Source organism: Balearica regulorum, chromosome 3, assembly GCF_011004875.1.
Source record: "Balearica regulorum gibbericeps isolate bBalReg1 chromosome 3, bBalReg1.pri, whole genome shotgun sequence".
In the NCBI taxonomy this organism is placed as follows: domain Eukaryota; kingdom Metazoa; phylum Chordata; class Aves; order Gruiformes; family Gruidae; genus Balearica; species Balearica regulorum.
In genome coordinates this window covers 38,441,993-38,455,236 of record NC_046186.1, presented here as the reverse complement: position 1 = coordinate 38,455,236, position 13,244 = coordinate 38,441,993, and the positions used below count along the sequence as shown (strand labels likewise).

Below are 13,244 nucleotides of genomic sequence, written 5' to 3'. Positions count from 1 at the left end.
GTCACCCTGAGAACCATAACACATTCACTATTAGTGCACATAGAAAGAAGATCCAAGAGTGCAATGGCTCTTGCTAATCAGCAATGAAAATACAAGGCTTGAGCCACCCAGAACAAGCCCATCAAAACCTGCACCCCATTTCCAGCTTATTTTAGGATACTTAAAGAGATAAATTGTTTAGGCTTTTCTGGTTATTACTACAGGCATGCAAATGGTATTTCTAAAAAACATTCAACACCAGAAGCTGTCACATATTTAGGCTTTTCAAGTGGGCATCACAAGATTTAAGGCCATGCCTACATCAACAGATGAAATTAAACCGTGCACTTCACAAACTGCGGACAGCCATATGCCCCATGTATGCTTCCAAACATCGCACACGCAACTCAAGCAGCCGAGCCAGCCAGCCAGGAATCTGACCCAAAAGAGGCCCACAGCCCTTACACGCTCAAGGTCAAAGCAGGACGGCTCTGGCAGCCCAACGCCGAGCTTGTTCCCAGGCGGGAAGAGGTCCCCTGAGGAAGCCCCTCCACGAAGGGCGACACCAGGCCCCGCCGGCAGCGCCCGCGGCAGGTGCCGGGGTGGGGACGGAGGGAAGAGGCTCGGGAAACCCAACCGGGCGCGCTTTGCGCTACGGGGCACAGCACCGGGGAGCGGAAGGCTGACCACGGAGCGGCGAGTCAGGTGCCACAGGTTAATCGATGCAGAGCAATTAACAGGCTAACCGTTCTGCCCAGACTCCTCCGCACCTGCCCCCCGCCCCCAGGCCAGCTCGGGCCCGGCCTGGCCCTCGCCCTCCCCGACTGTGCCCGCAGCCCCGCACGGGGAGGGGAGAGGAGAGGAGAGGAGAGGGCCGGCTCGGCTCGGCTCCAGGGGCGGACCCCGCTCGGCTGCGGCGCCCTCCCCAACACAGGCGCGGCGACGGAGAGAGAGGAGGATAGCGGCCGCCACCGGGCCCCGCAGCCTACCCGCGCCAGGAGGAGGAGGAGGAGAGAGAGAGGAGGGGGCGCCGGGGCGAGCGGCGTTACCTGAGCGACCCGAGCCGGAAGAGCCCGACCGCCACCGGCACCCCCGCGCCACCCTGACAGCTCCCGGCATGCACTGCGGCGCACCACCCTCCGCCCCGCCCGCACCGCGCCGCCGCACCGCGCCCCCTAGCGGGCCGCGACCGGAAAGGCGCGGAGCGAGGTGCGCTCCTGTGCGGCGCGCCCCGTGCGTGGCTGCGTGAACGCGCGGCGCGGAACCGCCCCTACTGCGGTGGGGGATAGCAGTGAGTAACGGGCGGGCGGTTGGCGGCCGTTGGCTTGTCAGCGCTGGCGTGCGCATGTGCGTAGCGGTGTGTTTACGTACGCATTTGTGCCGGTTTTAGTTTCGCGTTGTGCGGAGGAGGAGGCTCTGTAGGTGTGGGCTGTGAATTTCTGTGAGGGAGCTTCTTGGGCCTCCGTGATGCTGTTATTGTCGTCGTGTGGCATATGGGGAAAACGTGCAAGTGGGCGCATATGCGCTGATAGAAATAAAAATATGGGGGTTATATACATATGTTTAGTTTGCCTAATCTTTACGTAGTTCACCATAGTGCAGGTAAAAGTGGAAGGCAAGTGGTACATTAGAAAGTAGTATTGATTGTATTAGTAGTAGTTGTGTTTAGAATTTTCTAAAACTGGCTGCCATTAGCCTGCGTGAGTCCTCGTTACGCAGAAGGGTGTGTGGGGTGCCCGCATGAATGATGCCAGAAGGAATTTTTTACTACAGGAGCAAGTAAAGAGTGTAGTTCTTAGGCTGCCATCTGTTACTTTCAAAGTCATTGTTGTGGGTCTCAAATTTAAGCAGGCTTCGTGATAGCAAACAGCTATTGTGGTTATAAATGACTGCCAACAAAAAATTGCATTCAGCTTATAAATCTTTTAGACTTTGTCTGAAGTAAATATTTCTAAAATATTGTCAGGGGAAAATCACATAATATTTATAAATCTTCTATTCGGTGACTTATGTTATCAGCCAACATTTTATGAAGTCTAATTGTATTCTCCAGACTTGGGATAATAAAGAGGAGATGCGATTCTTTTTCTCATTAAACTATTCCAGGATTCAGTAGATGAGAAACAGTTACTCTCTGGAAAGCTGGTAATTCCCCCTGGTTTTCTGAGGCATTGAGTAGGACTCTACAGGTTGTGCATTTCCAATTAAAATGGTGTGTTTACACAGATTTTTCTTTGAAGATACTTAGAAATGCATTTAATTCTTAACTAGGGTTGTTGGTGATTTTGGAGTTGTTTCAAAGTGGTGCTCTTGACAGAGGTGATGGGGCTTTCAGTAACTAACTACATGCTTTCACGTGCCCCTGCACTGTAAACCAGTTTGATTTCTAAGCTTCCCTTTTGCTGAATTTAGTAGGGGCAGTTACAACTCAAAGCTCTCAAACAGTTCTCTGAAATTGTCTCATCAACTTTATGTGCGGTGGCAATGAAAAACCCCCACAAAACATTGTACGTTGTTGGGGAGACTATTGAGAACAAGATAGATGGAGTTATTTGGCTGCTATATAAAATGCTGGCACAGCCTCAGATTGATTACTGCATCATTTCTTGTCTTCATGGCTCAAGAAGGATGCAGAGGAGTTAGGGAAGGCACAGAGGAGGGATGATGCCGCTGCCTTACAGTGAGAGCAATAACAGCTGGCACTGTTCAATAGAGAAGGCAGGGGAGAGGATTGATCAAGATTTAGAAAATCAGGAAAGATATAAAGTTGTTAACCAAGCCCCACAGTATGAGGATGAGGAGGCATCTCAAGAAAACAGGAAGATCATTTTTGAGACATGTAAAGAAAATGCTTTTCTGTAAAGCAGATTGTGACCTTCTAGAATGTGTTTCCACCAGAGGTTAGGGACTTGGACGCTATCCGTAGGTTCAAGGAGGCATTAGTCTTATTGATGGCAAACACATCCATAAGTGGACACTGAAGGAAATAGGCAGGGGCATACCCTCCAGCATCCCTAACACAGAGGAAGCATGGGGAAGTGACCACACTAAGGAGCTCCTCCTAAACAGTATCTCCTTTTACTGACATCAAAGTCAAAATACTGGGGTAGATGCACCACTGATGCTAGGTGCACTCACTCTGTAGGGCATTTACCTTCATTTCTGTGTAATTATTTCCCTGCAGAAATGTTGAGAAACATATAATAGACAATTTTGAATAAATGAAGCTCACACCCTGCGAATACTTAAGATTATTCATAACTTTGTAGCCTTGTGTAAGCCTTTGTAAGGTTGGGGCCCAAGGCCCTTTTACTAATACTAGGAGTCAATTCTTCTATAATTACATGGATTTTATGTTTGATGTGTGACCTGCTTACTCAGAACAATTTAACCTGCAATATGTACATTGGTTTGTGAAGTAATTGCAAATGAAAGCCACCATGTGGACTAAATATTTTTCTTTTTTTAAACAAACAACAACAACAAAATCCCAAAACACCACCCTCAGAATAGCATGTAGAGAGTATAGTCTGCATCTTAGAATACTTGAATAAATTCATGCTTTGTAAAAAAAAAAAAAAACAAACAAAAAAACCCAACAAACCAAACTTGGTTGAGACAGTTTAGCTGACTGTTGTCTGCCATATTTTTCCCACTAAATCTAACCTTACTCCATCTACTTCTTTGAAGCTTTCCTAATACATCTGCTTGGTTTTGCCAGCTCCAACGACTAAGAGCACTTCAAAGTAATCATGTCTTAAATTGCTATAAAATTAACATATTAATCTGTCTTTTTGTTTGAAGCTTTGCAGATCATGTTTTCAAATAACCCTCTGCCGTCGTGGAAGGTCTTGTGACCTTCATAGAAAGTAAACACTTAACATTGCAAAAGACTGTTTTTTTCCAAAGCAAAACCTTCTTTCTTCAGTGCCCTTGAATACAGACCATCAACAGCCTCTTACATACATGCATACATGTGAGGGCGGCGTGCTGGATGAAACCTGCAGTGGTGACAGCGCTCTGAGCTAAGGGACACACAGGGGTGTCAAGGTGGGCTTACAGTCTCTTGATAAAGGACCTTATGAGGGGCAGTAGGAAGCCTCACCCCAGAGCAGCAGATACCAGTGCCAAGGGTCAGTTTGGTATGAGTGCAGTCAGTGCGACAGCATTCAAGAGCTGGATGAACGTGGATTGGGAGGAATTTGGGCAGACTTGTAACGTTGCAAGAAAGGGCACAGAAGGGGTTGTTCACAAGGCTGGGGGTCTGTGGTGGTACAGTGACACGCCACAGGACACAGTCCCCAGCGCTGATTGAGGAACCTGCCCCTGGCTCAGCAGTGGCCTCTGCTCAGACAGAGCTTTGCGGACGTGATGGGTTGACCCCAGCCAGCTGCTAGTTCACTGCTCTGCGGGGGGAGAACCAGAAAAGCAAAAGCAAGAAAAGTCGTGGGTCAAGATAATGATGGTTTAGTAAGTGAAGGAAAGAGGAAAAAAAAAAAAAAACAACATACAAAGACAATCACTCACCACCTCCCATAAGCAGACCACTGATGCTCAGCTGGTCTCCAAGCAGTGGCTACTTTGGAAAGACTACACCCCCAGTTTTTATTGCTGAGAATGATGTTATGTGCTACGGAATATCTCTCTGGTCAATTTGAGTGAGCTATCCTACCTTTCCCCTGCCCCAGCCTCTTCCCTACCTTCAGTCTACTTGCTGAGAGGAGCAGAGTGAGATGCTGAGAAGGCCTTGACAGTGTGCAAACGCTGTTCAGCAATAGCCAAAACATTGGTGTCCTATCAGCACTGTTTAGTCACAAATCCTAAGCATGGCATCATACAGGCTGCTGTGAGGAAACTCCATCTCAGCCAGACCTAGTATGGGGGGCTGCAGCTTCGGAGGCCTGGGGCTGCAGGGATGGCCCTGCAGAGGTGGTGCCCTTGCTTGCTGGATGTGTGCAGTGGTGGAGTCATTGCCAATCTAAGGAGTTTGAGGAGGAGTCCAGCAAACTGTGGTACCAGGGAAGATGAAAAAGAGTTTGACACGGTCTTCCCAGAGACCTTGTGGAAGTGAGAGCCCAAATTGAAGGGAAGGAGGGGCAGCTAGAGATTGTGGCCAGGTGTAGGGAAATGGAGGGTTTCCCATGATGGGGAAGGCTGGAAGCTTGTGACTTCTAGCAACAGGAGGACAGTTCCTTCTCCACCTGCAGATCTGCAACTGCAGTACAGGCTCCGTGCCCTGGTAGCAGATTATGGGGAGAAAGGCTTATCTGGGGAAGCACCATAGTTGGCCAAGCCTAAACACACAGCAGCACCAGGACAAAGTGGTGGATGATGGCAGTGGGTGACTCCCTGCTGTAAGGGATGGAGGACTCCATCTGCCAACCTGACAATGTCTGGCGAGGTTTTTTTCCCTGGTAGGGACTTGGATCCAACGTGTCGCAAGGACGCTGCCAAGGCTTGCCCATCCCTCAGCATACTATCCCCAACTGCTTATCCACATGAGCACCAATGATACTGTCCTCTCTGTGAAGCAGCATCTTGGGTATGTGGAGCTCTTGTACGGGCTGGGCAATGGGCTGGGTGAGAGCTTGTACATCAGGATCAGAAGAGAGGCCAATGAGGGTGACACCTTGGTGGGAACACGTTACAAACCACCTGATCAGGATAAGGAAGCAGATGAAGTCTTTCGATACAACCCGAGGGAGTCTCTGTGTCACAAAGCCTGGTTATCATGGGGACTGCTGCCCTGGGAAGGACAAGTCCTGGGCACCAATAGAGACCAGGAGTGCCTGGCTGGGGAGCAGCTCTGTGGGGAAGGCCCTGGGGCCCTGTTGGGCAGCAAGCTGAGCTGGCCCTGGCAGCAACAAGGGTGAACAGCATCGTGGAGCAGAGCCCGTAGATCAAGGGGACTGATTATCCCCCATTACTTGGCACTTGATAGACCATGTCTAGGAGACAGTGTCCTGTCTTCCCCCTATACCCTTTGCAGGGAAGGTGTCCATAAACAGGACCAAGTTTGCTGATGCCACCAGGACCGTTGGGGCTGGGGCACTGTGAGGTGCGATGGCTTTGGGAGGAGAGCCAACCACAACCCCCAGTGCCTGAGAAGATGGACCCAGGCTCCTCACAGCAGTGGTGTGGCAGGACAGGAGATCACAGGCAGATGTTAACACACGAGAGGTTCAAGCTGGGCATAAGAAAACCCCGTGAGACCAGCCGCGCCGAGCCCTGGAGCGGCTGCCCCGGCAGACTGCGCAGGCCTCGACCTCGGGTCTTCCAGACCCCGCCCCCCCCCCCGCCCCGGGCACCCAGGCCCGACCCCTCAGCCGACCGCGGGGCGAACAGGGGTTGGGCGGCAGCCGCCCCAGGGCGCTTTCCCGCCGCTGCCACCCGGGCGTGGCCGTCGCCGAGCTGTAGGTGGCGCTGTGGCGGGCGGCCGCACCCAGCCTGCGCCGGCCGGCTGGTGAAAGAGCGATCGCTTCCTGCGCGGGTGGCGGAAGCTGTTTCCCTCCCGGCATGGCGGGCAGGTTTCTGCTGGAGATCAGGCGGGGGACGCAGAGCGCGTTGCTGGTTATCCGGTAGTGCGGGGCGCTGCCTGCCTTCTGCCGCTCGGGCCGTGCGGAGCGGCCAGTGCCGGAGGGGGAGGCGCAGGGCGCGGCGCTGGGGCGGCGGGTCTGGCTTGCAGCGGCGGGAGAAACCCGGTTATGTACCGCCGCCTCCCCCTGCCCTTCCCTTCTGTGCGACTCGGAAAAGCCTGAGTTATGGTGCAAATAAATGCTTCCTGAGAACGGTGGTTTATTTCTCTCGATTGCTCCTCACTCCCCCACCGGAGTCCCCCGTTTACCGCGTGGGTCCCAGGGCGCGACTCGGGCCGCGGGGGAGCTGTGGGCCGACCTCGGGGCTCGCTCCACCCGGGCCGCGGGATGCGGGGATCCCGCGTCCCCTCACGCTGCCCTCGCCCCGCGTCTCCACCTGAGGCTGAGCTCCCCTCGCGTTGCGCGAACCGCAGCTCAGGCTCTCTAACGCTGAGGCCCTTCTCGCCCCTTTTACCCTGCGTGTGTAAAGTAGCAGCTTGTCCTGCCGCCTCCTTTCTGAGGTAAACCCGTTATACTTTGCATCCCTAGCGAGGCGGGCCTCCCGAGCTCAGCGGTGGATGTTTCTGTGGCTGCGGACTGTCTGGAAGTGAGAAGCGGCGAGAGCCGGGAGGCGATGGCGCTACCGGCAGAGGTCAGGCTGGTCCCGTCTTCCTGCCGCGGGCTGCGCCGCCTCCCCGGCGAGGGCCTGCACCTGCGCATGCGCCTGCGCCGCCCGCCGCCGAAGGCCGGTAAGGCTGGGGCGGGATGGGGCTGCCTGCCCCACTGGGCGCGGGCCGGAGGGGAGAGCCTGGGCCGTTGGGTGCTTTGCGTAGGGTTACCTGAAACCTTACGGTTTGAAGTGACGTGCAAACAGGGGCTTTAAAGTGTAGATTCTGCAGCACAAAAAACTCCCCACGAAACCAGCCCCAAGCCAGCTGGAGTTCAGGGTTTGCATCGTGCCTATGCTGTTCCTTTCTCTAGAAGGTTCTCTTTAGCTCTGAATTGAAGATTTAAACAGGAACTGATAAAGCTTAATACAATTGTTAGCTTTAAAAGTCAAAAGTGCAAAAAGTGGCATAATGAAATGGAAACACAGTTGCTGAGTAAGCGTTTTGTGTAGGAGCTTGAGAACTGCTCTCAGTTTCTCCCCCATGCTTTCCAGTATTACTTCAAAATTATTTTCTTTCCCTCCTGTTTTGTGTTTGGTAGCTGAAAATGCAGTGAGATGATTCATCCAGGCTAGCACACTAAGGTTGTCACCGACCACTTAATCATAAAGGATTGGGATTTTGTGTTGGGGCTCGTTCTCACAGCCTCAGAGGTGAATGTTGCCGGTAACATCTGCAAAGTTACTTCCATGGTGCTAATTCAGGTCTAGGATGTGATTGCATAAATAGGAAGCATGGTAGTATAGCCAGTGCTTGCTTTTGTTCTAGCATCCAAGCTCAGTACGTTTAGATTCATTTAACAGGATGTGACACAGAAAGATATATTAAATAACATAAAATTGACATTCTGTGGTTTTAAAGTAGAAAGTACCAATAAAGTATGTGATATACATTAGTGGTTTGAGCACCAGAAGCATGCTGGAATATTCTGTTGATTTTATGGCATGTTAGATTGCTTCTGTACATTAATCTGTAATTATGCATGTGCTTTGACAATTCAATTATACACAAATTATTTAGTGCATCTTATTAATGAGGCATGCTTCAAAAGATCAAAGATGAAGTTTTAAAAAATTACCTTTGAAAGTTGTACCAGTGAAAAACATGTATGCGAACCAGATGGTAATTGACATATATATTGGATAACCTTAGCCTTTAATGTTTTATATTAGTATGCAAAACTAGTTGTCTCTCTCATGAAATTCTGGAACCTTTTAAAGTACTTTTCATTAGTGTTTGCAACCTAAATCTTAAGTACCGAATGTCAGTGCTGAGAATATACTTTGATTTTAAGTTTGAGAAAGTGGGGAATGCAAAACGTATTCCTACATAGAGCTAGGCTTACCGTTTTACTTTTCTTCCACCTAATGTTATTTGATAATTTGTGGATGCTTTTATAGTTCCTTTTTTAATTTGGAAAAGTTGTCTGAGCTCGCTTTTGTGTGAGCATTTTTGCTTTGCTGGCCTGCAGATGGTATTGCTCACTATCTATTCCTTGAGTGGTACCACAGTGGCTGGTAATTTACCTGCCTGAAAATTTAAAAACTAGTGCCCTTTCCCCCTCCCTTCCCCCTGACTATTTTGTGTTACATATTGGGATGTACCCTCATATCGCAGAAGCACTGATTAGCAGAAATATCACTACAAAAGAGTGGCATTGAATTTTAATTTATACAATCTCTGTAATGATATCAATATATCAGTTTTCCCCTTGGAGAGGATTTGCACCTTTAAAATAATTACTCACATATACAATTCCTACTTAGCAATACGGGGCATGAGGTGGAGATGGCAAGTTTTTCCTAAATCTAAGTACTTGCTTCTACAGGTAAATAAATTAAGATGGTGATTAAAATGTCGGCATTTTGCTTTGTTTGTTTGTTTAGATCCTTATCTTTTTTTTGTTTGAGGTATTTGGCAGGATTTTTCTGTACAAGTGACTGAAAATTTTACACAATTTTGAAGATTAATATGTCTTCTTCTATCTATAGATTTATTTTTTACTTTGAGGGAAAGCCTGAAACCCCAGAAGAATTATGTCTTTTCCTGTCAGTCCTGTGGTGATGTCATAGTAAAAGACCGGTGAGTACTGCAGTGTCTTGTATTTATAGCAATAAATGCCATAGTGATTGGTATTCATGTTATTTTGTGTACTTAGAGAGATAGCTAAAAGGTGTTTACTTTGAAATTGATAGATGAGAACACTTTTGAAGCACTACAGATGACTAAAAGCAAAATTACCTGAAACAGTTTTTCACCATTTATTCATTTTATTCTTGATTTCATTCTGGCTGGAAAGTAAAAGTACCTTACAAAGGGAGTTTGGTGAATTGCCCTGGAAGCTGGGAAATCTTCATTCCTTTCCTGCTTGTCTGCTGTGCTTTGAGCAAGACATTTCCTTTCTTAGCTGGACTTGCCTGTATGTAAAATTTCTGCTTTGAGATCTATGCTTTTTGTTCATACAGAATCTCTTTGCATTCATCATAGTAGCTTCTAGTTTTTCTGTACAAACAAAAAGCCGTAACATTTTGGCCTGAAAATACTGCAGATGTTCATAGTTTTCCTTGATTTAAAAAACACTCATAGTCTATTAGTAGCTGACATCTTTGCTATGTTGACTGAAAATTTGAGCCTAGACTTCTTTCTTCCTCTGCACTTGAGAGATCCTCTTCGGTTTTGCTCAGTCTCTTATAAATTCCCTTCAATCATCGTGCTATAGTTATAGAGTGGCTGCTCAGAATGGGTATGTTGACCACAGCTCCCTTCTATCTGTTAAGCAAAGCCAACCTCCACGTAGTTCAGGGATGCTGAATTTGGGAAACACAGGAGCTGTTTCTTAGCTGTGTGACTTGGCCTTATCTCTGTTCCTTACAAAGTCTGCAGAGCGAATGAGAATTTTAATAAAAAGCTGCTGCATGTCCTGATGAACAATTTTGACAGCTTCAGCCGGATATATAAGACTTGTTAGAGATGTACTTATGGCATTTTATGATCTGTGTCACTCCTAATACTCAAAACGGTAATACAAATGTGGTATATTCTGTAAACTCCTGTTACTTGTCATACATATGGATTTATGGCTGGCTTGAATGTAACTGAGTGAGGATTTCCTGGCTTTCTCTTCTGAAATTTCTCATCAGAAAGTCTAGTAATAACTCTTATTTTGATACATTTGTAGAGTAATGAAACTTCTGATTTCTAGTCAGTAACATTTGCTTTCAAAAGATATTGCACTTTTGTGGTTTTGTCTCTGAGTGGGCGTTTTCTGTATTTCAGCGCATCAAATTCATATGCATGGAGTTTACGTCTTCTGGTTCTGCATCCTATAACGTGACACAGTCAGAATTTTTTAGAAAGAAAAACGAAGGCATGTTCTTGGCTCTTTGCTTGGCATTTCTCCTTGCAGGGAACCTCTGAGCTCCTCAAATGTTATCACTAAAAAAATACTAAGACAAGGGTAGAAGAGTGTAGCTGCCAGTGTATCTAACACCTTCTGTTCCAGCACTTCCAAAAGGAAGGTAGTAGCATAGTCAGTACTTTTAGCTACAGAATTTGTGTGTTGGTCTCTCCAGGGAGAATGAGTATGACAATGGTAGCTCAGGTGGTGGGCTCAAAGGGAAGTTACAGAACTGTGTGAGAGGGGAACTTATTGAAGTGTGAATTACTAGGAAAGGGTCTGTAGTAAGAAAACCCTGAGATCTAGGAAATGATACCTTTGAGAAGATATTGAAATAAATGTGATTTAGTTTAGATGAGGCTATGGAGAAGATGTAAGACACTTCCAGTATGTAAGAAGTTGCTGCAAAGAAGGTGGCAGTAGTCTTCAGTTGAAGCAAGAGGAATTTAGGTTAAAATGAAAAAAAAAATCAAAACAAAACATCACCCCAAACCTATTCTAAAGTTTATTTTTTACTTTTAGAGACTGCATAGGAAGCCATCATTTTAAAGACTAGATTAGAGAAATATGTTAGGAATGGTTTAAATGTAAGTGATCCTTCCTTGATGCAAGAAAATGGGCTCTATACATTTTCTGAAATCCTGTGGCTTAGTCTGTTTGCTTCTGTGAATCTGATAGCTGTTCAGAGGTTAGGGTTATGCTCTCTGTTTCTTCTCCATTACCCTCACATTACCCACATTAGAGGAAGTGATGAGACTTTTTTTTTTTTCTTCCATGATTTAAGAGCTGCAAAGAATTTGCGATACTTTCTTTTTTCTTTCTCTCCTTCCAGTTAGGCCAAGTGTAGGTCCTATATAAAATAATTCTTTAAGGCTTTATTTCTGTTGTGAAAAAATTCTTAAAGGCTGAATGTTGTGAAAAATAAATTTCATAAATTGACTATTAAGCAATAAACCTTTTCCTTAGTCCAAATGTTAAGAATTTGTACTACATAAGTATTCTGTTGAAAAACTGATGGTAGGGGAAATCTTCTAATTACACTTTTCCTACATAAATAGCTTTAAGCATGGCAATTAACTGTCAAGATGGGCTGTCCAAAATTTTTTAGTAAGTAAATAAGGGAGACTGCTGTTAAAGAAATTCAGTTGGATCTTTTTTCTTTCTTTTATTTCTCTGATAGAACAGAAGGTTTATATGTTTAAAAGTATAAAGTCCATTTTACTTCCAGTTTTCAGAATTTTCAATATATGGGATGATATTAGTGGGTTCTTGGATATTAGTTAGTAATGGTGTTACAGATTATTTTTTCGTAGTCCAGTCTTACAGGGATCCCTGTGGTCAAATACTTACCTTAGCATGGAAGCCCACCTAAGGATTACATCCTTATGGCAGGACTCTTTTAGACTAGTGCCTAATTTCTAGCTTTTTAAAATTAATTACCTAGGCTTCCTCTGTTTGGAGACAGAGAACTATCCCTGGAAGGAGCTTCAGCCTGATTATATTAGACACTTTCAGGAGAAAGTTTCCCTTAAAGGTCCCAGCCTAAGAATTGTTTGTTGCTGTCTGAATGTGAAGGGAGCCTCCGTGGCTAACTTAAAGTAGAAACTCAGTTGTTATTCAAAGCAAGTTTGGGGAGGTAAGTCTCATTGTTAGCTAGATTTCATTGCTGTATTTAGCAGCCTCAAGTTAGTCAGCACCCAGTAAACTTCAGGTTTCTTTTTTTGTTGGTTTTTGTTTGTTTTTCTGGAAAGCTACATTTTTATTAGTGTTACATTTTCCCAGTTCAGTGATCCAGAACATGGCTTTCCACCTGTGAATGGCAAAAGCCTAAATTAGAGCGGAAATGCTATATTTTCTGTATAGCTCAAAGTTAGGAGTAGTCTCTAGGAAATTCCTACTGGTTGGAACAACTGCTTCTGTTGGGCAAGAATTCAAGATCTTGATGCTGTAGACTGTGAGGGTAAAGAAAGGGTAATGTAATCAAAGTAGACAGCATTAGTCTGCAGCCTAAGGTAATCTCCCTCTTCCCCCCCCCCCCCCCAGTATGTAACACTTGAAAAAAACATTGCTGAGCAATACCAGCTTTTTGTTGCTGTAGTGTAAAGAGCAATACGTAGCAACGGAGGCTTCTTTCTTTCAGTGTGAGTCCGGGCATTGGAACTAATTGTACAAGGCTGACGAATAATCAGTCATTGGGCCAACACCAGAATTGAGGTCCCACCATGGCAGAATTGTGGTTGTGTCTCAGGCAATATCTAAGACAAGAGGGAGTGAAGACGGTGATGGGTGGTGCCAAGATGTGATCTTACTCAGTTATGGTAAAGCTGGGTCAGAGGACAAGTTATTCCAATTTTCATCTGCAGGTGGGGCAAGCACAGTTTTAAATGTATTGTCGATCTGGAAAGAAGGAAGTTCTTGTAAAAGATTTTACTTTCACCCACCCAAAAGGCACAAGAAACAACAATGGAAAGAACTAGCATCTTCCGAAAAGAATAGGCTATGAACTGCAAGAAAGAGAGGGTGTCTAACTGCTGGCTTAGCAGCTGTGTGTTTATTTGTGAAGTAGCACCATAAGCAAAGTTGTATTTCCAAGTTTTAAGTAAGGAGTAGGATCAAGAAACTCTA

At 46.2% G+C, this 13,244-nt stretch overlaps 2 protein-coding genes across 9 annotated transcripts in view; one reads left to right on the top strand and one right to left on the bottom strand.

The window, feature by feature from the left end:
* DOP1A (DOP1 leucine zipper like protein A) overlaps positions 1-1,117 on the bottom strand; it is a 68,374-nt gene extending 67,257 nt beyond the window's left edge. For 5 of the 8 annotated variants that reach the window (XM_075747591.1, XM_075747594.1, XM_075747585.1 and 2 more), the window contains exon 1: positions 1,029-1,111. The gene's annotated coding sequence lies outside the window, so the exon portion shown is untranslated. Of the gene's footprint in view, positions 1-1,028 lie in introns of all 8 variants that reach the window. The other 3 variants (XM_075747592.1, XM_075747590.1, XM_075747589.1) reach the window with 2 other exon arrangements.
* Positions 1,118-6,455: 5,338 nt separating this feature from the next.
* UBE3D (ubiquitin protein ligase E3D) overlaps positions 6,456-13,244 on the top strand; it is an 83,741-nt gene continuing 76,952 nt past the window's right edge. Inside the window, exons 1-3 of the mRNA XM_075747601.1 lie at positions 6,456-6,557; positions 7,104-7,303; positions 9,214-9,304. Of these exons, the coding sequence (XP_075603716.1) occupies positions 6,496-6,557; positions 7,104-7,303; positions 9,214-9,304 (353 nt within the window). The 5' untranslated portion in view covers positions 6,456-6,495. The remainder of the gene's footprint in view (positions 6,558-7,103; positions 7,304-9,213; positions 9,305-13,244) is intronic.